Genomic DNA, 25,689 nt, shown 5'->3' with positions numbered 1-25,689 from the left:
CCGGAAAGTTAAAACATGTGCCTTGCACGTGACATTCGTAGGGATATATTCGTCCATTCACTTACATATTGTATATTAAATATAAATTAATCTTTAAAAAACCAAAAAATAAATAAAAACAAAACAAGAAAAACAAAAAATAAAAAAATATTGTCTTCCTTCTTCCCGTCCACACCCCCCCCCCCCCCCCCTCTCTCTCTCTCTCTCTCTTTCCCCGCCCACACATCACACACACACACACGCATCTCATCACAGTCTTGCTTCAGGACTTCATCCATGGAGAATTTCAGCACAGTCGCCACCAACCCATGTTTTAATCCATGTTTATTTCCTCTCAAATCCGCCGAAAGACCTCCATTTTCGCCGCCGGAGTTGCTGCGGCCCAGGAAAAAACCGTAAAATCCGTTTTGAAATACAACCCGTTTGATTCATCCATTGCTAATGATCCTGGAACCCATGTTCTTAATTTGGATTCTGTTTATGAACCCACCCCTCGTAATCGCCCCCTTCGAAGAATGTTGGAATTTTTTTTAAATTCGTTTCCAATCAATCTGTTCTTTACAACGATAAAAAAACCCCTTGTTATTTCTGAATACAGCCTGAATCTACCGCCGACTTCCTGCAATCACACACACACACAAATCGAAGAAATTAGATATATAGAAATTACAGAGAGGCGAGGTTTTAGTGTGTGTTTATCGGAAAGAGAGAAGGTGTTCGAAGACTCGATCGGCAAACGGAGGAGGAAGCGAGGCAAGTAATGGCATCGGCGGCCGGTGGGTGACGAAATTTTTGGTTGAGATGGGTTTGGGATGGTGGTGGCACGGTGGGCGAAGTGGGGAAGAAGGAAAAAGACAGTCTTGGGCGGATATCTGGTGAAAGTGAATACAAAATATTTTTTTATTTTTTGTTTTCTTTCTTTTGTTTTAATTTTTTGTTTTTTTGATTTTTTAAAGAATAATTTATATTTAATATTAAAGATGTAAGTGAATGGACGAATATAGCCTTCTAAATGTCACGTGCAACGCACATGTTTTAACTTTCCGGTCAAAATTGCCGGAAAAATTAGTTCATGGGGCAACGAATTAACGAGTTCAGGTAAAAACGTGCAAAGTTTTTTTGTTCGCGGGGTAAAGTGCAAATCAGCCCATATTTTAAGGGGCAAACTGCTTTTTACTCAAAAAATAATATATTTAACCTTGAAAATTAAGAAATGGAAATAAGTAAGGCAGAAGTATTGAATTTAATGGGCCAATGAAGTGAAAAGATACCCGACGACAATACCATATAAAACGAATCGAACTCACCTTGATGGCATACATTTAAAAAAAACATATAATTCCATTTTAAATATTAGTAAAATAATGTATATACACACGTGCTACAATACTAGGACATGTATACGTAGACACGGCCATGGGTCGGTTCAACTTTTTCAGCTATTTTTTATTTGCCGGCCCGGCGATTCACGGCTCACCAATTCCTAGAACCGGGCCCGTCCCGCGTACAAGGGGCCGGTTCACTGATCAACGGTTTGGGCCGGTTCTGGGCCGAAAACAGGCCAATGGCCGTGTCTATGTATACGCACAACAAACATGCAAAAAAACTCTCACATAAAACAACATGCACAAACATTCACGTACAAAACAATGCAGCGAACCTCTCAAGCAAAAATGCATTCGCAAAAAAGCTAATGAAACCATGAACTACAATACTAGGACATGAATAAGAATCAACAAACATGGATAAAAACACTCGCACAAAACAATATGCACAAACATACACATACAAAATAATGCAGAAAAGCATTGCGCAAAGTCCATGCGCAACAACGCTATTGAAAAGATTAACCACAATACTACGACACGAATACGTATAAACAAACATGGAAAAAAACACTCGCACAAAACAACATGTGGGAAACATACACGTACAAAACAATGCACAAAAGTTCTCGCGCAAAAGCGCACACGCGAAAATGCTATTAAAAACACTAACTTCAATAATAGGAAACGAATACGCATAAACTGTTAGAGTAGGTGACCAACAAGACAACTTGTGGCTGTGACCTTTCCATTTATTCTTGTAATAAATAATGGGTAAATTACACACACCCCCCTGAGGTAAGCTTAAATAACTGTAAGGTCCATGTGGTATCGATAATTACACTTAGCCCCCTGAAACGTAGTCAGAAACTCTAATGGGATAATGAACTGGATACGTTATTCCGATAGGGTTCTAATAGACTATTGGTTTCATAAAGTGGTGAAGACAACAAAGAGATATGGGGTAACATGGCTCCCCGAACATTCCCAAACATTTCTTCAATCACCCATAGCTCTTTGTTGTCTCCACCACTTTCTGAAACCAATAGTCCGTTAGAACCCTATCGGAATAACGTATCCAATTCATTATCCCATTAGAGTTTCTGACTACGTTTCAGGGGGCTGAGTGTAATTATTGATACCACAGGGACCTTACAGTTATTTAAGCTTACCTCAGGGGGGTGTGTGTAATTTACCCATAAATAATCCTTTTTCGTATATATGATAAAAACACCTTGGGATTCTATATCTTTGTCCCTTTGTCTCAAACATAGATATAGTCGTTACAGTTATTACAAGTACTAGTAATTGATCCTTAGGATCGTGAGATATTTAGTTTAGTATTATAATTGTTAAACATGTTCCTAGTCGAAGGGTTACGCCACCAATGAGGATATCGGCCTTTCCCATTAAGAGACTAGCACTTAGTGTTGTTGGGGATCGATGCATGTATACGCAGCGGAAAACTAAAATTTAATCGAACTCAATGTTCGATCACATGCATAAATCAATTAATTGAACGTACCTTAACGCTTCCGCCATACACATGGTAATATTTCATATTTTAATCGAAATTCAATAAAACGAAAAACAAAGACGAGCATGCTTGCATACGACATCATGAAATCGAAAACATACATTCTTCATATAATTGTCGTGCTCACAAATTAGTTCATATAATCCAATTATGAATTAATTCGCAGGGGTTTTCGATTTTACCTCTTGAAGCGTGAGATTTCGACGAATCGAAATCTATAAACTAAGACACGTACAAGCTGCTATTAAACAACTCCAAGGCTGCGAAGAACCGACCGAATAGCAGCTGGTCCGATCTGATCTCGACGGCGGCACATGAGGTGCAGCGGCGGCGGCGCGTGGCAACGGCGACGGCGCGTGCGGGGCTGGCGGTGGTGGAGTTGCGTTCTTCCTCTCCAATTAGGTTTCACCTCGTACAACTAGACCCACTCTAACTGCAGCACTAGATACAAAAGAGTTAGAAAACAACGGGAATAAAGACGAGGAAGAAAAGAGAAGAAACCAGCGGCGGCAGAGCGGCGGCGCGACGGCGGTGCGGCGGTGCAGCGGCGGGGCTGCAGCCGTGAGGCGGAGGACAGCCGTGCTTCATGCGGCTAGGGTTTGGGGTTGTAAAAAAAACTTCTCTCAACTCATCTTATGAGTTGTATTTATACTAGGGTTCATAACCCTCATGGGCTTAAGTCATTGGGCTTGACCCACTGATCCATTAAGCCCACCCCCTCGTCGGCCTCGTTTCTTACAAACAATCGTCCACAAAATTATAACAAAATTATATTTGTGACGAGCATAAAGTCCTCGTCGATACGAGTGCGTCTTTGAAATTTTCAATTTCCAAAATTGGAAACTTCTAATTTAGTGGACCTGCTAAATCGGGAAACTTCCCAATTTAGAAAGTTCACTAAATTTCCGCATATCCCTTTCTCTCCGCTTATTCTAACTCGTAATCCACAATTACGAATCTTAGATTCAATCATATTGACATCCAACTACGCAAAGATTAACACATTAATCTATGCTTGTTGTTTTTCAAGGATCCATGTTACACGAGAAGTGTGACCCTCAATGGTTCAGGTGTAAGCTAGCCGTGGGCTCACAACTCTTTGTGATTCGAACTGTTGGAGTAGGTGACCAACAAGCCAACTTGTGGTTGTGGTCTTTCCTTTTATCTCGTAATAAAACAATCGTTTTTCGTTCGTAATAATAAAATATCTTATTTGGCATTCTATATCTGTTATCCCATGCAAGTAGCATAGATATAGTCCTAACGAGTTACTCTATTACTGTGAGTTGGTCTAGTAGAATCGTGAGATAACTCAGCAATGTAATGTAACTGTTAAACCTTATTCCTAGTCGATGGGTTACACCAATAATGAGGATACCGGCCTTTCCTTTTTGAGACTAGCACTTAGTGTATGTGTACTGCGTCTCATCAGTCCTCGGTGTTGTGACATCGGCATACTTGATTGGGTGCTCATACTAGATGAGTTCACTGAACTCCCTCGCCCTAGAAATCTATAAGTGGTTCTCATTCATCGAGTAATAGGTTTCTCAGATATAGTTGTACACCATTAGTCCTTAAGACCCAGACATCACCGTGACTTCACTAGAGGACCGATTGTATCGTGACCTGTCTCTGAGTCCCACCGAGGACCACTCCAAGGGCCAACGTTCGTGCAATCCGAAATCTAGTGTGAAGTCTGTGCATTGTAGTAGGGGATTCGAGCGCTTGAGTAGTCATGGATGTCCTGTGTGTTCTGACGGTTTATAATCCAAGGAATCTCTGGCCAGAGTTGATAGTGGGGTGATTAGGGAAATGTGTTTCCCTAAGTCGCACACGAACGGATTTATAATACCTAGAACGTTCGCACGGTTATTGAACTTTAGAAGAGGTCTTGGTGAACCAATGCCTCTAGTTCAATCGGGACATGTGCTGCGAAAGGATTGTACTGTACGCTTACTATATCATAAGGTTCTTGCAGGCACTTCACTTGTATCTAGGGAATCATGATGCGTAGTTGCTAGACGCCAATCTTGATTCATTGGGCACCGATTTGATCGGGGATTAGGTAAAATTAGTTTTACTCTAATCGGGACTCTTGGGAGGAGTTCGTATAAGAACAATGTGTTGTTCGAATCACAAAGAGTTGTGAGCCCACGGCTAGCATACACCTGAACCATTGAGGGTCACACTTCTCGTGTAATATAGATCCTTGATAACAACAAGCATAGATTAATGTGTTAATCTTTGAACGATTGGATGTCGATATGATTGAATCCAAGATTCGTAATTGTGGATTGCGAATCGGAATAAACGTAGAGAAAGAGAGACATGCGGAATTTAGTGAACTTTCTAAATTGGGAAGTTTCCCGATTTAGCAAGTCCACTGAAGTGGAAGTTTCCAATTTTGGAAATTGGAAATTTCGAAGAGGCACTCGTATCGACGAGGACTTTGAGCTCGTCACAAATATAATTTTGTTATAATTTTGTGGACGATCGTTTATTAGAAACGAGGCCGACGAGGGAATGGGCTTAATACATCAGTGGGTCAAGCCCAATGACTTAAACCCACTAGGGTTGAAAACCCTAGGTATAAATAGACCTCACACAAGAGTTTGAGATCGGATTTTCATCACCAAAACCCTAGCCGCTCAGCCCTCTTCGGCCGTTGTTGCCCCGCCGCGCCACCGCCGATCACCGCCGGTTTTCTCCTCTCGTTTCCTTCGTTTAATTCTTGTTGTTATCTAACTCGTTTACATCTAGTGCTGTAGTTCGAGTGGGTCGAAAATACGAGGTGAAACCTAATTGGAGAGGAGCTGCTGCCCCGCCGAATCCACGCACCGCCGCACGCGCCGCTACGCCGCCCACGCGCCGCCGCTGCTGCTGCCATTCACCGCCGTTCGTCGCTTGCTGGATCAGCTTGTTCCAGCCGTCAATTGCAGCCCCGAGGATTGGTAATTCGCAGCTTGTATGTGATTGGTTCTAGGTTTCGATTCGTCGAAATCTCACGCTACAAGAGGTAAATAAATCGAAACTATCGTAAATTAATTCGAGCATGTTTGTATGAATTATAATTTATGATTATGAGTAATATGTGATTACGTGTTTCGATTTTATTGAATGATGAACAAGCATGTTTCGTAATTTTCGGTTTTACGTGTTTTTCAATTAAATCGATAATTACCATATGTATGGCGGAAGCGTTAAGGTACGTTGACTATGTGATTAGTTTATGCATGTAATCGAAACTAGTTCGATATAAAATTTTAAAATTCCGCTGCGTATACATGCACGATCCCCAACAGTGGTATCAGAGCCACGGGTTAATCGTTTATTTGTCAACGTGTTTGTCGCTTTCGAAAGCATGCTTCGATTTCTTGAATTGTTGAATTATTGGTGTTATCAAGTTGGGGGGTTTAATATTAAAATTAATTGATTTTTAATTTTTGAAATTATTTATCAATTAGACCCAATTAGATAATTGATCCATTAATTTAATTTGAATTGAAAGAATAGTGTTGGATTAATTATTTAATTTAATCGTTAAATTAGTTTAATTAATGGAACACAAATTAAATTGCAAATAATTAATGGACTTCATTCTTATTTGATTGATTTATGAATGAAGGGAGTCCGTTAATCATATTTGCAATTAATCGTATTAATTAATTAATTCATGAGATGAATGATTGTAATTAAGTACGATGATGATTGTATGTCTCTCTTAGGATCAATATGCGTTTCCACATACCTAGAGAACATAGTTGTAGGAATCACAAACGATCATAACCTAAAACTTCCGATGAGCTAATAAGATTTAATAAATAAAATCCCTCATTCTTAATCAAGAATAATTATCAAGCTATAAAGAAAAACCAAATTGTTGAATTTTTCTTTCCTTCTACCAACAATTAAATTATGTGTAGCCTCTCATAATAGTGCAGTAAGCCGTGTTAGCGGGGAGTGCTATTGTGGGATAAGCTGTAATTTAATTGACATTAGATGGAGATACGGTCATTGATAAAATTATAATGGATTAATGTGGTCGGCTAGATTAACTAGGGATTGCATTAGTTTGATATAGTTGAATCTATGACATCTCATATTGGCAGGCTAGACTTGACACACGAAGATTTTGATATTCGCTAGATTAACTTAGATCATTATCAAGTGTGAGGTAAATCGATCTTTAGGGTCACATAGTGATGTGATTGATAGTACTCTACCTTTAGGCTTATGTAATCGGGATAGATTAACTACGGGTTACATTAACGCTATTGGACCTAAAGCCCATTAAAGAAAAATAAGTTTTCTCGATTGTCTGCTAGAGGGTGGTGGAATTCGATAAAATTAGTGGGAGAACAATTAAAACATAAAAGTCCAAATTTTTAATTGTAACAATTATTACGAACTAAACTCTAATTATTGTCTTCTTAAAATTTTCTCAACAACAATGTCCAAACATCCCCTTTCCTCTATCCTCGACCAAAACAAACTCACCGGTCCAAACTTTTTGGATTGGCTTCGCAATCTGAAACTTGTGCTCCAAGTCGAGGAGCGTCTCTATGTGCTCAATGAACGTCCCCCCGCTGCTCTCCCTGCGACTGCTACTTCTGACGAGACTGCCACTTTTGAGGCATGGAAGAAGGACGACCTCCATGCGAGGTGCTACATGCTAGCATCCATGGTGCCAGAGCTCGCGAGGAAGTATGAGTCTCACGTGCATGCTTATGATATCAAGCATCATCTTGAAAGCATGTACAGTGAGAATACTAGGGCATCGAGGTACTCAGCTACCAAGGAGTTGATCACCATGAGGCTGCGTGAAGGGGCTTCGGTCCACGAGCACGGTCTCAAGATGATCACTCTCCTTGAGAAGTTGGTGAGCCTTGATGTCACCCTCCCGGCCGAGCTCTCGGTGGATTTGATCCTACTGTCTCTTCCTAGTTCCTATGAATCGTTCATAGTGAACTTCAACATGAACAAGCTCGATCCACCACTGGATGAGTTGTTGAACATGTTGGTCAGCTATGAGTCCACGATCAAGAAGGAGAAATCTGTTCTCCTAGTTGCTCCTTCTGCAAAGAAAGGTTCTTTCCAGAAGAAAAGGAAAGAAAGGAGTTTCGGCCCGAGCAAGAAACTTGAGAAGGGCGAGTCGAGCGGAGTGAAGAATGACAAGGTCACCAAGCAAGTTGATGACGCTTGCCATCATTGTGGAAAGAAGGGCCATTGGCGACGCAACTGCAAGGCTTACCTTGATCAGAAACGTTCTGAAAAGGGTACGTATTTAGTTGAAGTTAATTTGTCCGTTAAATCTTCTGCTTGGGTATTGGATACTGGTTGTGGCTCACATCTTTGTAATGATTTGCAGCTCATGACAAGAAGTAGGAAGCTTAATGTGGGTGAGACCTACCTAAGAATGGGCAACGGAGCAAGGGTTGCTGCTGAAGCCATTGGGACAATTTATCTTTCTGTTTTGGATTCTAGTTTTTCCATTGTTTTGAACAATTGTTTATTTGTTCCGTCACTTATTCGAAACCTTATTTCTATTCCTGTTTTGGATAATGAAGGTTTTACTTTTGTTTTTGGAAATTCGATTTGCATTATACAAAAGGAACAAAATATGATTTGCAAGGGACAACTTATAAACAACTTATATGAACTGAATCCAAATGAAATACCTATTAACGTTATATCAGCAAAACGAAAAGATATAAGTCTTAACCCCGCACAACTTTGCCACGCTCGACTAGGTCACATTTCCTTGAGAAGGATGAACAAGTTTGTAAGTGAAGGAATGTTCTCCTTGGAGGACGTGAAATCACTTCAAACTATTGTATCATGCCTTAAAGGAAAAATGACAAAGACTCCCTTCAAAGGGAAGATGGAACGAGCCGAGGGTCTTTTGGATTTGATCCATTCAGACGTGTGTGGTCCACTAAGCGTTAGTGGTAGGGGTGGTTTTAACTACTTCGTTACCTTTACCGATGATTATTCTAGGTATGGTTTCGTGTACTTAATGAAGTATAAGTCTGAAACTTTTGAAAAGTTCAAAGATTTTAGACACCAAGTAGAAAACCAACTCGGTAGACGTATTAAGAAACTACGATCCGATCGTGGTGGTGAATACTTAAGTACTGAGTTTATAGACTATCTTAAAGAGAATGGGATTCTGTCTCAATGGACTCCTCCTGGAACTCCTCAACTTAATGGAGTTTCCGAACGTCGGAATCGAACACTGTTAGACATGGTTCGATCCATGATGGGGTTCACCGAGTTACCGGCATACCTGTGGGGTCATGCACTCCTAACTGCCGTGTATTTGCTGCTTAAACATATTAGGATATGGGGTTGTCCCGCTTACGTGAAGCGGCTAGTGGGAGATAAGTTGGATAGAAAATCCGACCTATGCTATTTTGTGGGGTATCCCGAGGATTCCATGGGATACGAATTCTACTATGTTTCCGAGGCAAAGGTGTTCGTCTCGAGAAATGCCGTGTTCCTTGAGAAGGAATTTCTATCGGATAGAAAGGGCAGTGTAGTTGATCTCGAAGAAGTTCGAGAACCACAATCTGAAGTTCAAGCATAACAATCAGATAATGAACCAATTCAACAAACCACTAATATACCTCCTGAACTGTCGCTACGTAGATCCGAAAGAGTTCGGAGAGCGCCCGATAGGTTATTCCTCGTTGATGAAGTTGACCAAGGATGTGATCCTAGAACTTTCAACGAAGCTGTATCGGATACAAACAAGGGACATTGGCTAAATGCCATGAAATCCGAAATGGACTCTATGTACTCCAACAAGGTATGGACCTTGGTAGACCCACCCGAGGGAATCGTTCACATAGGCTGCAAGTGGATCTATAAGAAGAAAATTGGAGTAGATGGAAAGGTATCGACCTACAAGGCTAGATTGGTAGCGGAGGGTTATACTCAAAAGCAAGGAGTTGACTATGAGGAAACCTTCTCTCCAGTTGCTATGCTTAAGTCAATTAGGATTTTGCTGGCCATCTCTGCGTGGTATGACTATGAGATATGGCAAATGGATGTGAAGACCGCTTTCCTTAATGGGGACATTGAGGAAGAAATTTACATGGCGCAGCCGGAAGGCTTCATATCTTCTGGAGATTAGCAAAAGGTTTGCAAACTCCAGCGATCCATTTATGGATTGAAACAAGCATCCCGTAGTTGGAACAAAAGGTTCGACACAACTATCAAAGAGTTTGAATTTGTGAAAAACCCGGAGGAACCTTGTGTCTACAAGAAGGTTAGTGGGAGTGCAGTGACTTTCCTTGTACTTTATGTTGATGACATACTACTCATTGGGAATGATGTAGGGATGTTGCAGTCAACTAAAGTATGGTTATCCACACGTTTCTCGATGAAGGATTTGGGAGAAGCATCCTACGTATTGGGAATACGGATCTATAGAGATAGATCGAGGAGATTGCTTGGCTTGTCCCAATCCATGTACATAGACACCGTTCTCAAACGGTTTAGCATGGAAGAATCCAAGAAGGGATTCTTGCCAATGTCCCATGGGGTTCGTCTCTCAAAATTCATGCGTCCTCAAACGCAAATGGAAATCGAGGAGATGAAAAGGACACCTTATGCATCCGCTATAGGAAGCATAATGTATGGCATGCTATGTACACGACCTGATATTGCATATGCTGTGAGCGTCACAAGCAGATATCAGTCAGACCCCGGCCCAGCCCATTGGAAGGCTGTGAAGGACATTCTCAAGTACTTGCGAAGAACTCGAGATTTGTTTTTGGTCTATGGGGATACCGAGTTGAAATTAGAAGGCTTCACGGATTCTAGTTTTCAATCGGACGTGGATGACTCGAAGTCAAACTCGGGGTATATATTCAAAGTCAACGGGGGTGCCGTGTGTTGGAAGAGTTCCAAACAAGGCACGACGGCTGATTCCACCACCGAGGCCGAATATATTGCAGCATCAGATGCTTCAAAGGAAGGGTCATGGATTAGGAAATTCATCCAAGAGTTGGGTGTATTTCCAAACGCTAGCGATCCAGTACGGCTGTACTGCGATAACAACGGAGCCGTAGCGCAAGCTAAGGAACCGAGAGCTCATCAGAACTCAAAGCACGTGTTGAGAAAATACCATGTGATCCGAGAGATCATAGAGAGAGGTGAAGTCAAGCTAGACAGAGTCACCACGGAGGACAATATTGCAGATCCCTTCACCAAGCCATTGTCAGGATCAGTCCACGAGAAACATCGAGAGTCGATGGGACTTAGATTTATGAGTAGTTGGCTTTAGGTCAAGTGGGAGATTGTTGGAGTAGGTGACCAACAAGCCAACTTGTGGCTGTGGTCTTTCCTTTTATCTTGTAATAAAACAATCGTTTTTCGTGCGTAATAATAAAATATCTTATTTGGCATTCTATATCTGTTATCCCATGCAAGTAGCATAGATATAGTCCTAACGAGTTACTCTATTACTGTGAGTTGGTCTAGTAGAATCGTGCGATAACTCAGCAATGTAATGTAACTATTAAACCTTGTTCCTAGTCGATGGGTTACCCCAATAATGAGGATACCGGCCTTTCCCTTTTGAGACTAGCACTTAGTGTATGTGTACTGCGTCTCAGCAAGTCTAAGTGCTAGTCTCAAAAGGGAAAGGCCGGTATCCTCATTATTGGCGTAACCCATCGACTAGGAACAAGGTTTAACAGTTACATTACATTGGTGAGTTATCTCACGATTCTACTAGATCAACTCACAGTAATAGAGTAACTCGTTAGGACTATATCTATGCTGCTTGCATGGGATACGAGATATAGAATGCCAAAAGGTATTTTATCATTAATTTGAAATAGATTATTAACGAGTAGCATGAGAAAACACAACACTTAGTTGGCTTATTGGTCACATACTCTAACAAGTGTATGTGTGTTGCATCTCATCAGTAAACGGTATTGTGATATCGCCATGCATAAGTGGGTGCTCGTATGTTGACGAGTTGAATGAACTCCCTTACCCTAGAAATCTCTAAGTGGTTCCCAATAATCGAGTAGATATATCTATGGTATAGTTGTACACCATTAGTCCTTATGACCTAGACATCACTGTGACATCACTAGAGGACCAGCTGTATCGTGACCTGTCTCTGAGTTCCACCGAAGACCGCCCCAAGGGTCAGTGTTCGTGCAGTCCGAAATCTAGTGGGAGGTCTGTGCACTGTAGTCGGGGATTCGACCGCTAGAATAGTCTTGGATGTCTTGTGTGTTCTCATAGTTTGTAATCTCTAAGTCTCTGGCTAGACCTGACTAAGTGATGATTAGAGAATTCGATTCTCTAAGTCGTGCACGTACCGATTACAACACTTAGAATGATCGCACCATTTTTGAACTACTAATGAGGTCTCCATGAACCAGTGCCTCTAGTTCAATTGGGACATATGAATCGAAGGGATCGTACTGTACGTTAACTATATCAAAAGGTTCTTGCAGGCACTTCATTTGTATCTAGGGAATCATGACGCGTAGTTGCTAAATGCCAATCTTGCTTCGTTGGGTGATTAAGGTGAAACGAGCTTCATCTTGATTGTAACTCTAAGGGACGAGTTTAGACCACAAAGGGTTGTGGACCCATGGCTAGCTTACACCTGAACCATCGAGGGTCACACTGCTCGTGCACTCGAGATCTTTGAATAAACGGTCAGAGATAAAATTGTTTTATCTTTGCGTGATTGGAAGTCAATATGATTGAGTCCAAATTTCTAAATCTTAGTGAACTTTCTAAATCGGGAAGTTTCCAAATTTTGAAAGTGCACTGAATTAGGGTTTCCACTTTTAGAAATTGGAAATCAAGATTTGGCACTCGTAATGACGAGGACAATAAAATGATTCCGCAAATATAATCGTTACAATTTTCCGATCATTGAGTCGTGAGAAACGAGCATGTAAAGAACTAACGAACTTAAACTGTTGGGCCTGGTCCAACTGAAGTCCGTTAGGGCTTTTATACAAGACACTATAACTACATGATTTATAGGTCTTGCACAAACACACAACAGAATTACAAAACCCAAGCCGATGGAACTCTCTCACTCGGCCGACTTCTCACCCACATCCGCCGCCACCGCCGCCGTTCGTCGCCAGAATGGGCCACTTGCGCCAATTGGTTTTTGGTAGTTCTTTTCGTCTTGTCTTTTCTTCCGCCTATTCTAACTTTTGTGTGTCTAGTGCCACGTATTTAGTAGATCAAAGTATACGAGGTGAAATCCGAGAGGAGAAAGATCAAAGAGTCGAAGAACCGAGGAGCAGCCCCCGAGCAAACGCCGCACGCGCCCTCACGCCCCGCCCGAAGACAACGCGTGATCCACATGCGCCGCCGTCGCTAGCACCACCGCCGCCGTCGCTCCCGACTGCACGGATTGGTTTCTGTTGCAGTCTTGCTTCGATTCTTGCGCCTATCTCATGCTTTAAGAGGTAAATTTTCGAATCAGATATTCGATTAGGTTTTTAATTTAATTATATTAAATTATACATGTTCGTTCTCGTAGTATGTTTTCGTGAATTTATATGTATTTAATGTTTATATGAAATTCATGATTTACTGCGAGAATTTTTAATGATTTACTGTCGATAAATTTAATTCGCATGATTCTTGTTTTTAATTTTCGCTGGAAGCGCAAAGGTACGCAATTAATTGTTTAAATAATTATCGGGGATGTGATTATTTGAATTAAATCCGTTTATTTCACGTAAATTTTTTTTTTCCGCTGCGTACACGTGCTCGATTCCCAACAGTGGTATTAGAGCTTGTTGCGCAATTAATTGCGTTGTTATATGCTATGCTTATTTTGATGCATGTTCGATTTATTATAGTTGTGATTGTTGTATTATTTAATTGGGTGTTTTTAGAAGTTTAAAATATTTCTGAAATATTGTTTACAATTTTTCCAGCTTTAATACAAAAAAAAATTTCCAGCTTTAACGTACACGTGCCTGATTGCCAAAATAAACACATATGCACAAAAAACTTACTCAAACATACATGTACAAAACAATCGTGAAAAGCACTCGCGCAAAAGTACATGCCCAAAAACGCTAATGAAAACAGGAAATACAATACAAGAATATGAATACGCATGAACAAAGATACATGGACAAAACAAAGCACAAAAGTAGTTCCCGAAAAGTGCATCAATAAAAACGCTAATGAAAACATAAACTACAATGCTAGGACATGAATACATATCACTAGTGATACACAAAAACATTCATCCAAAAAAACATGCACCAACATAGACGTACAAATAAATGCAGAAAAGCACTCATGTAAAAGTGCATGCGCAAAAACAAAAGTGAATGCACAAACTATAATAGTAGCTCATGGATACGGATCAAAAAAACATGCACAAACATACATGTACAAGCATACGCGTAGAAAACAATGCATAAAATTACTCGCGTAAAAGTGCATGCTAAATATGCTAATGAAAACACGAACTACAATACTAGGACAATAACACGCATGAAAAGCATGCACAAAAAGTCTCGCACAAAACAACATACACAAACATACATCTACAAAACGATGCAGAAAAACAGTCACGTGAAAGTGCATTCGCCAAAATGTTAATGAAAACACGAACTAGATTTCTAGGACATTAATGGGCATAAAAAACATGCACAAAAACACTCGCACAAAACAACTTGCACAAACATGGACGTACTAAACAATCAAGAAAAGCACTCACTCAAAAGAGCATGCCCAAAACTGCTAATGAAAACACAGACTACAAAACTAGGACATACGCATCAACGAACATGCACAAAAATACTCGGACAAAACCACATTCACAAACATAAACGTATAAAACAATGCACAAAAGTACTTGTGGAAAAGTTGATGCGCAAACACGCTTATAAAAACATGAACTACAATACTAGGACATAAATACGCATAAATAAACATGAATAAAGATACACGTACAAAACAATGCACAAAAGTACTCGAGCAAAAATGCATGCATAAAAATCCTAATGAAATCACGAACTACAATACTAGGATATGAATTCGCATCAACAAACATACACAAAAGTAGTTTCACAAAACAACATGCACAAACATTCCCGATCAAAACAATAAAGAAAATCATTCGAGCAAAAGTGCTTGCACAAATACGCTCATGAAAACAAAAACTACAATTCTCGGACATGAATACGCATCGACAAACATGCACAAAAATACTCGCACAACTATACACTCGAAAAACAATGTATAAAAGTTCATTCCCAAAATTGCTTGCGCAAAAAGATGATGAAAACATGAACTACATTACTAGGACATGAATACGCAATAATGAAAATGCACAAAAACACATGCACAAAAATGTATAGAAACATATTCTAGGATATTTATATTAAAAGAGCACATATGGCAAAACTAGTAAATCTTATAAATGAAATTAAAATAATTTAATAGTATCAATTTTAATTAAAATAAAATCAAAAAGTATTATCATTTAAAAAATGTATATATTTAAGCTTTACAATTAAGCATTGAAAATAATTTAATGGGCCGATGAAATGAAAAGATACTCGACGACAATACCATATAAAACATATCAAACTCACCTTGCTGGCATACATTTAAAAAAACGTGATGCTAAAAAACGTAAACGTACATGCGCATAAAAGTTACACATAAAAGCACTCGCGCAAAAGTACATGCTCAAAATTGCTAATGAAAATACGCGCTACAATACTAGGATATGTATACACATCAACAAACATTCACGTACAAAACAATGCAGCAAAGCCCTCACGCAAAAGTGCATTAGCAAAAAGGCTAATGAAAACACGAACTACAATGTTAGGACATGAAAAGAATCAACAAAAATGCACAACAACACTCGCACAAAACAACATGCATAAACATAAACGTACAAAACAAGGCACAAAAGTCCTCGCGCAAAAGTGCAGGAGCAAAACCGCTAATGAAAACAAGAATCACAGTACTAGGGCATCAATACGCATGAACAAATATGCACAAAAAACCTTGCACAAAACAAAATGCACAAAAAACCTTGCATAAAACAACAATCGCAAATATACACATACAAACCAATGCAAAAAAGCAGTCGCGCAAAGTAGTGCATGCGCAACAACGCTAATGAAAACATGAGTTACAATACTAGGACATGCATAATCATCAACAAACATGCCAAAAAGACACCCACACAAAACAACATGCACATGTATACATGTACAACATAATGTAGAATAGTACTCACGCAAAAATGCATGCGCAAGAACGTTAATGAAAAATGGAGCTACAATACTAAGACATGCATACGCATTAACAAACTTGTACAAATACACTCGCACAAACATACGCGTACAAAACAATGTACAAAAGCACGCATGCAAACTGTATGCCCAAAAACGCTAATGAAACAATGAGGTACACGATAGGGAATGCATACGCATCAACTGACATGCACAAAACAACATGAACAAACATACACCTACAAACATACTAGGACATTCATACGCAACAATAAACATGCAAAAAAACACTCGCACAAAACAACATGCACAAACATACACATACAAAACAATGCAGAAAAGCACTCGGGCAATGTCCATGCGCAACAACACTAATGAAAACACGAGCTACGGTACTAGGACATGCATAGTCATCAACAAACATGCCCAAAAAAAAACCCACATAAAACAATATGCACAAACATACAGGTAGAACATAATGCAGAAAAGTACTCACTCAAAAGTGCATGCGCAAGAACGCTAATGAAAATACCAGCTCGAACACTAGGACATGTATACGCGTCAACACACATCCACAAAAACGCTCGCCAAATCAACATGCACAAACATACACGTACAAAAAAATGTAGAAAAGCACTCGTGCAAAGTGCATGCCCAAAAACTCTAATGAAAACATGAGCTACAATAGTGCACAAACACAATCGCAGAAAACAACAAGCACAAACATAGACGATTACAATAGTGCACAAAGGCACTCACGCAAAACTGAATGCGCAATAACTCTAATGGAGTAGGTGACCAACAAGCCAACTTGTGGCTGTGGTCTCTCCATTTATTCTTGTAATAAATAATCATTTTTCGTATTAATGATAAAATAACTTGGCATTCTATATCTTTGTCCCTTGTTCAAACATAGATATAGTCCTTACAGCTATTACAATTACTTGTAATTGATCTTTTAGGACTGTGAGATATTTACTTAAGTATTATAACTGTTAAACGTGTTCCTAGTCGAAGGGTTACGCTACCAATGAGGATTTCGGCCTTTCCCATTAAGAGACTAGCACTTAGTGTATGTGTACTGCGTGTCATTAGTAAATGGTATTGTGATATCAGCATGCTTAACTGGGTGCTCGTACGTTGACGAGTTCACAGAACTCCCTCACCCTAGATATCTCTAAGTGGTTCTCAATAATCGAGCAGAGATCTCTATGGTATAGTTGTGCACCATTAGTCTTTAAGACCTAGATATCACCGTAACTTCACTAGAGGACCAGCTGTATCGTGATATGTCCCTGAGTTCCACCGAGGACCGCCCGAAGGGCCAGTGTTCGTGCAGTCCAAAATACAGTGGGAGGTCTGTGCATTGTAGTCGGCGATTCGATCGCTAGAATAGTCTTGGATGTCATGTGTGTTCTCATAGTTTGTAATCTTTAATTCTCTGGCTAGAGCTGACTAAGTGATAATTAAGGAATTCAATTCTCTAAATCATGCACGTACCAATTACAACACTTAGAACGATCACAGAGTTATTGAACTACTAAGGAGGTCTCGATGAACCAATGCCTCGAGTTCAATCGGGACATATGAATCGTAGGGATCGTAGTGTACACTAACTATATCAAAAGGTTCTTGCAAGCACTTCATTTGTATCTAGGGATTCATGATGCGTAGTTGCTAGACGCCAATATTGATTCGTTGGGTGATTAAGTTGAAACGAGTTGCATCTTAATTGTAACTCTAGGAACGAGTTTAAACCACAAAGAGTTGTGGACCCATGGCTAGGTTATACCTGAACCATCTAGGGTCACACTGCTCGTGCACGTGAGTTCCTTGAATAAACGATCGAAGATAAAAATGTTTAATCTTTGCATAATTGGAAGTCGATATGATTGAGTCCACCATTCGTAATTTGGAATTGTAGATGAGAATAAGAAAAGGAAAAGAACTAGGCGAACATCTTAGTGAACTTTCTAAATTGGGAAGTTTCCAAATTTAGAAGGTCCACTGAATTAGGGTTTCCACTTTTAGAAATTGCAAATCGAGAATTGGCATTCGTAATGACAATCACGTTTCAATGATTCCGAAAATATAATCTTTATAATTTTCCGATCATTGAGTTTGAGAAACGAGCGAAGAAAGACTAACGAACTTAAGTTGTTGGGCCCCATCCAACTTAAGCCCGTTAGGGCTTTTATACAAGACACTATAAATACAATTTTTATAGGTCTTGCACAAATACAACACTCATAAAATACCCTAGCTGCTTTTCTTCATGTCCACGGCCATCCTCCACCGCCGCCGTCGCCTCCGCTGTCGCCCCGTTGCTGGAATCGGTGCTCACGCGCCGATAATCTTCGGTAGCTCTTTTATTTTTGTTTTATTCTTCCGTTTATTCCAACTTTTGCGTGTCTAGTGCCACGTATTTAGTAGAAGTCAATATAAGAGGGAAAATCCGAGAGAAGGAAGACAAAGGAGTCAAATCGCCGAGAAGCACCCGCCGAACAGACGCTGCACGCGCCCTCACTCACCACCCGAAGACAGAGCGTGATTCACACGTGCCGCCGCGGCCCGCGCATCTGTCGCCGTCGTTTCTCCGCCGCTGCTCCTGACAGCATGGATTGGTTTCCGTGGCAGTTTGCTTCAATCCGAGAATTCGCCTCACGCTTCAAGAGGTAATTTTCGGATCCGTTTTTAATTAGTTTTTAATTTAATTAGATTAAATTAAATGTTAATATACACAGTATGAGTTTTCGTGAATTACTATACGTGATTGTTTATGTATGAATTCGTGATTTACTACGAGCATGCTATGTGATTTAATTATCGAATTATTTATAAGCATGTTGTACTTTAATTCTCGCCGGAAGCATTTAGGTAAGCAATTAATTGTTATTTTTGGATATGTGTTTATATGAATAAAATCATTTTTCATATAAATTTTTTGTTTTGCGCTGCGTACACGTGTTCGATTCCCAACAGTGGTATCAGAGATCGTTGCGCAATTAATTGCGTTTAATGTATTATGCTTAATTTTAATGCATATTCGATTTATTAAAATTGTGATTGTTGTATTATTCAATTGGGTGTTTTCGAAAGTTTAAAATATTTTGGAAATATTGTTTATAATTTTTTTCTCGCTTTAAAATTGTTTTAAATTGGAAAATCGGATCTAAAATTTAATTAAACTTGTTGTTTTTAATTTTGTTTGGATTGAACCGGTCGGACCAGCCGGTTCGATGGTTCTGTTCGATCCAACTGACGGAATCGACGTTGATTCGGTTCAGTCAGACCGGTTCTTGGTATGACTGACCCAACCCACTAATTCGGCATGTTGGACCGATCTGAACAAGACTGTTTCGGTCCGAACCGAACTGTTTCGGTCCGAACCGGTTTACTGCAAAAAAAAAACTTATGAAGCATGGAAGAATGACGACACTCATGCTAGGTGCTACATGATAGCCGCCATAGAGCGCGCGCTTGCGACGAAATATGAGTCTCACTGTAACACCCCTCATTTTCAATTTCCCTATTCATCCTATATAAATTGGTATATTTTAATTAATTTTATTCATTGCAACAAATTTTACTTGACTGCGTAAATTTTCAAAGATATGCGATATGGGAAGTTTTAAAATTATGTGATATGCTAATACATGTGTGCACTATACATACTCTAATATATATGTATATATATTCATAAGCATTTACTTTAAATATATATATATATATATATATATATATATATATATATATATATATATATATATATATATATATGTATTTGTATATAGATTAGTATAGTTTCAATAAACCTATGATAGGGCCCTGTTTGTCAACCCAGCCATTTGTAATGGGCCCGGAAGCGAAAAGGGCAGCCCGCATGGAGATTGGGCCAAGTGGGACGAATTTCATGATAACTAAGCCCAAATAGACCTATCGAACAAAGCTCGGCCCAAAGGGTAACATATGTCTTTTATTGGTTTTCTCTCCAGTACACTCAAACAAGGCCCAATGGAACGGAACGACGGCCCAAGCGAGTTAATGGGCGACCGAAGGGGGGATGGCGCGAGTTTAGCATGAGAATAAGATTGAGCGAAAATCAGATCTTCTGTATAAGGCCCAAGATCAAGACCAAGAAGAAGGGACGGGAATAATGGACGCAATCTGTCCCCTTGATTGCCGGGAAACAATTAGCTTATAAAAACCTTGGTAACAATCGTTCTAGGCAGACACAACAACATAAAACAAAAAAGAGAGTAATAAAATATCGATAAATATTCTGATCATTATCTGTATATTAGGATTTCTATCAGAAGACTCATAACCGGAGTCCCGGTGGGAAATTCTTGAGGGTGCGAGCTTTCGACACCTTCAAGTGGCGCCGTCTGTGGGAAACACGAGTCAGAGTTGAGGCGTGAGTAAAATTATGAAGGGTGAAGGCATCACGAAACGGTTGGAAATCTAATTAGTGACAAAAACTCCCCCCACAAAAAAATCGAGGGATATCATGGATGTATCCCCGTAGGAGATCCTCCCGAACAATACATCTATGGGCGAGATGTCCGATCGGAACAAGCTAAATAACAAGGAGGTCCACGGGGATAAAATCAAAGAAACCACTCAAGGTCTCATGGATCTATTAGATTAGCAGATCGCTTTGGGTGTAGAACAACGGAGACTAGCAATACACAAAGAAGAAGTTCATAAACTCGAAGGCGAGTTAAAAGAAGCTCGAGAAAATGAAAAGAATGAAGCGTCAGCCGCGGAAAAAAGCACGAGGGAAGAAGAATATTTGTCGACCCAGATCGTTGCTCAAAAATAAAACATCCAGAAGCTTGAGCAGGAGCGCGAAAATGGCGTTCTTCGAATGGAAGATATGAAGAAAGAACTCGCTCAATTACGAGAACGGCGAATACCTACCCAGGGAGAGCCTCCGTCTAGCATGCCACGAGAAGTGCGAATACACGCAGACCATTCGGAAGGAAGAGGAGATAGCTTCAATTCCATGGATCAAGAGGATGCGATTAAAGAAAGGAGAAACGCTAGAGAAGTGAGGCAGCACCATGTTAGTCGGTCAACTGATATCATAGAAGCCGGACCGTTTGCGTGGAATATCTTGCAAGATCCGCTGCCGTCCACATTCACTCCTGTAGGTTTTTTCTATGATGGGATAGGTGATCCTTTGGATCACCTGTATCGATTCAAAAGCATAGCAACGCTGCACCTATATACAGATGGAATACGGTGCCGCGTATTTACCACCACGCTAATAAAGAATGCTCAACTCTGGTTCAACAGCTTGCCCAGAGAGTTTATCACCTCTTTCGAAGATTTTAGCACGAAATTTCTGCGTAACTTTTCAAGTTCAAGAAAACAGCAGAAAACGGCGATGGTCTTATTTAGACTAAGGCAAAAGGAAAGAGAAGATTTGCGCGAATATGCGAAGCGCTTCTCCGCAGAGAAGTTGGAAATCCCTGTGACACCTCCCGAAATCCTCGTCAGTGCATTCGTCCAAGGATTGCAAGACGGCGATTTCTTCCGATCATTAGCCAAAAGAAACGCCTCAACCTTCGCAGAATTGTTGGAACGCGCAGAGAAATACATCAATTTAGAAGAATGTCGTAAGATGAAAGAAGGAGAACGTTCTAGAGATATGGGAAGTAGCGATAAGCGTATCGTTCGAGCTCCGCATAGAAACGGCGAACAATTTCGAACTAATGTTCGCTCATTGATGGAGATACAAGAAGAGCAGCCGGAGACACATTACTCTCCTAGCGCAAGAAGAAGCAACCAGTTTCCTACATCAGGAGGACCCAGATTCAAAGTAGGAGATCCCCAGTTCGACAGGTATGCGGAACTCATGTTACCCAAATCTGTTATTCTCGAGCGTATAGCCAAACACCCCAAACTACGATGGCCAAGGGGACATAGTGAACCACCAAGGGGAACCGCAGTCGCGAGCGGATATTGTCATTTCCATAATGATTATGGTCATGAGACCAATGGGTGCTTCACCTTACAGGACGAATTGGAAAGGTTGGTGCGATTAGGAGCTCTGTCAGAATACGTCATAGAAGAGAATTCTAAAAGAGGGAGGGATAACGAGAAAAGACGGAGAAATGAAGAAGATGAGGTAGAACCCATAGTGAAAAGGGGGTTCATCAGTATGATCATTGGCGGCCCGACGGACGGAGACTCAAACCGAGCGCGACGTTACCGCCTTCAAACCATCAGGAAAGTCGAAGTAAACCAGATTAGCGTTAAGGCTGAAGCTCATCCCGTTATTTCTTTTGGGCCTCACGATTGCTGCGCCTTAGACACGCCGCACGCAGATGCTCTAGTGATAACCTCTAACGTCGCTGGTTATGATGTCTCAAGGATCTTTGTGGATACTGGTAGTTCGGTGAATGTTCTATTTTATGATTGTCTACAACGCATGGACCTCGAAGTGGACGTTGCGCCGGTATCCACCATGTTATATGGTTTCAATGGAGGGTCAGTTCGTCCAATGGGCCAAGTGAAGCTCACGGTGTCTCTAGGAACGGCCCCGCTCGTGAAAATTAAAACAGTTAATTTTATGATAGTTGATGCGCCGGAATCCTCATATAATATGATCTTCAGAAGGCCTATGATTAATACCTTCCGGGCGATTCCTTCAATATATCACATGAAGCTAAAATTTCCTGTAGGAAGTGAGGTCGGAGAAGTCATTGGAGACCAAACGAGCTCTCGGTCGTGTTATGTGGAATCAGTTCGTCAGGGAGAGAAGAGCAAAAGGGGCAGGGAATCACAAGGCGGAACCATGGATGGGAAGAAAGTGCGAACCAACACAGCGGAGGCAACTTCGACTCGAAGTAGCACCAGCGAAGAACTTATCGAGATCGAAGTCATACCCGATCACCCATAATGCGTCACACGAATAGGGTCTGGTCTAGACAAAGAAATAAAGGAGCAGCTGATCGGTTTGTTGCGAGATAATTCGGACGTGTTCGCATGGAAATCGGAAGACCTCACTGGAATAGACCGAAGCATCATGGTTCATAAGCTACACATTAACACAAAGGTTCGACCAGTGAAACAGAAGAAAAGGCATTTCGGAGCAATCAAAGACGCTATCATCAAGGAGGAAGTGGACAAACTCCTATAAATCGGACATATACGCGAAATCCAGTTCCCCGAATGGCTTTCAAACGCTGTTCTAGTAGCTAAACCAGGCGGTAAATGGCGTATGTGCATAGACTTTCGCGACCTCAATGCCGCATGTCCTAAGGATCACTATCCACTTCCCAGGATAGATTAGCTGGTAGAGGCCACGGCAGGGTGCAAACTATTAAGCATGATGGATGCATCGCAAGGATATCACCAAGTCAGACTAGACGTCATAGACCAACCTAAGGTTAGTTTTATCACCTCGGGAGGCACTTACTATTATCAAGTTATGCCGTTTGGCTTAAAAAATGCGGGTGCAACATATCAGAGGCGTGTAGACAAGGTGTTCTCTAAGCAATAATGGCGAAACCTTGAGGTGTACGTGGACGACATGTTAGTGAAGAGTCGCAAGGCCACATCTCATATAGCTGACCTCGCGGAAACCTTCTTAACTCTTCGAAGATATGGCATGAAGTTGAACCCTGCTATATGCTCTTTCGGGGTCCGCACAGGAAAGTTCCTTGGATATATGGTCACTAAACAAGGTATAGAAGTTAACCCGGAAAAAGTGAGGGAGATCACAGCAATGACTACCCCAAGGACAATCAAAGAAGTACAAACTCTGGCGGGGAAAGTTGTAGCACTCAGCCGGTTCGTATCACGACTTGCCGAACACAGCTTTCCGATTTTCCGAGCATTACGAAAGGGGAAAGAGTTCGCCTGGATGGAGGAATGCCAAACCTCTTTCGAGAATCTGAAACAGGTCCTTTCAAGACTCCCTTCGTTATCCCCCCCAGAAGAAGAAGAGATTCTTTGCATGTACTTAGCTGCAGGGAATGAGTCTATCAGCTCAGTGTTGTTCAGAGAGAAGGATAGAAAACAGCAGCCTATGCATTATGTAAGTAAAATCTTACAAGGCGCGGAGTTTCGTTATCCCGAAGTTGAAAAGGTTGGTCTTGCCCTCATCACAACGGCAAGGCGATTAAGGCCATACTTCCTATCACATACTATAATAGTGAGGACTAGCTATCTCCTACCACAGACATTAGGGAACGCCGAAGCATCTGGGCGCATGGTCAAATGGGCCGTGGAATTAGGCCAATACAATGTCGAATACGAGCCCCGGACCGCAATAAAAGGGCAAGCACTGGTGGATGTGTATGTGGACGGATCTTCCACGAATCAAGGCGCAGAAGCAGGTGTGTTACTCATAAAACCCAACAAAGAAGAGTTCCACTTCGCTATAAAGTTTAATATGAGAGCATCAAATAATGAAGCCGAGTACGAGGCCTTGGCACAGGGACTGGAGATAGCACAAAAAATGGGAATAAAAAAGGCCAGAGTTCATTCCGATTCTCAATTGGTCGTGCATCAACTGGCGGGAGAATACGAGATTAAGGAAGTACGAATGGAAGCATATGTGAAAGTTATCAAAACGCTGGTCGAAGGCTTTGAAGAGTGCGAAATCATCCTGATCCCGCGAGAATCGAACACACAAGCTGATTTCTTATCCAAAATCGGTAGTTCATCTGTGGATTGCAGCGAGCGAAATATAACCATATTATCTACTGGCGGACGGTTTTTAGAAAGTAATGGCGAGAAACTTGTTGCAAAGGTGGAGGATCAGGAGGACTGGCGAACACCAATCATTAATTACCTCAAAGGCAACACAATCTCAGACCGTCGCACGTGAGAACGAGTGGAATACATGGCCCGGCATTTCTATTTAATAGGTGAAACCTTGTTTAAAAGATTGTACTCGCATGTAGACGCAAGATGTCTAGGGAACAACGAAGCTGAATATGTGCTAAAAGAAGTACATAAAGGATGGTGTAGCAATCACGAAGGAGCGAGAACAATAGTACAAAAGCTATTGCGGGTAGGGTATTACTGGCCTACAATGAAGAAAGAAGCCACGCAATATGTAAGACGATGCCCTAATTGTCAAGCACACGCCATCGTAGCACGTCAGCCAGGAGAGCTCATGAAAATCATATCGTCACAATGCCCTTTCGCGCAGTGGGGGATCGATCTAGTAGGCTTCTTTACCATGGAGGTTCGTAGAAAGAGGTACCTGATCGTAGCCGTAGACTATTTTACGAAATGGGTAAAAGCCGAGGCGTTATCGCGAATTACTGAAGATGAGGTGATGAAATTTATTTGGAAAAACATTTGTTGCCGATTCGGAATCCCTAGAATTATTATATCGGATAATGGTGTTGGGTTTCGGGCACGCGTACGCAGCGGAAAACAAAAATTTTATGCGAATTAAACGAGTTTTAAATCACATAAGCACATGCCCGATAATAGATAACAATTAATTGCGTACCTTTGCGCTTCCAGCGAAATTAAAAACAACATACATGCTAATAAATTTAACCGAATTTAAATCAATTAACATGCT

The 25,689-nt window shown here is 40.8% G+C and overlaps 1 protein-coding gene across 1 annotated transcript in view; it reads left to right on the top strand.

Annotated features, from left to right (window-relative positions):
- Positions 1-23,043, top strand: part of LOC148765809 (uncharacterized) — a 73,629-nt gene extending 50,586 nt beyond the window's left edge. The window contains exon 2 of the mRNA XM_088812364.1: positions 20,968-23,043. Within this exon, the coding sequence (XP_088668490.1) occupies positions 20,968-23,043 (2,076 nt within the window). The remainder of the gene's footprint in view (positions 1-20,967) is intronic.
- Positions 23,044-25,689: the final 2,646 nt, after the last annotated feature.

Source organism: Erythranthe guttata, chromosome 13, assembly GCF_056151865.1.
Source record: "Erythranthe guttata isolate IM_541 chromosome 13, IM_541, whole genome shotgun sequence".
NCBI classification, from domain to species: Eukaryota; Viridiplantae; Streptophyta; class Magnoliopsida; order Lamiales; family Phrymaceae; genus Erythranthe; species Erythranthe guttata.
Note: the sequence above shows the minus strand (reverse complement) of the source record. Positions and strands in the feature narration are given on the sequence as shown.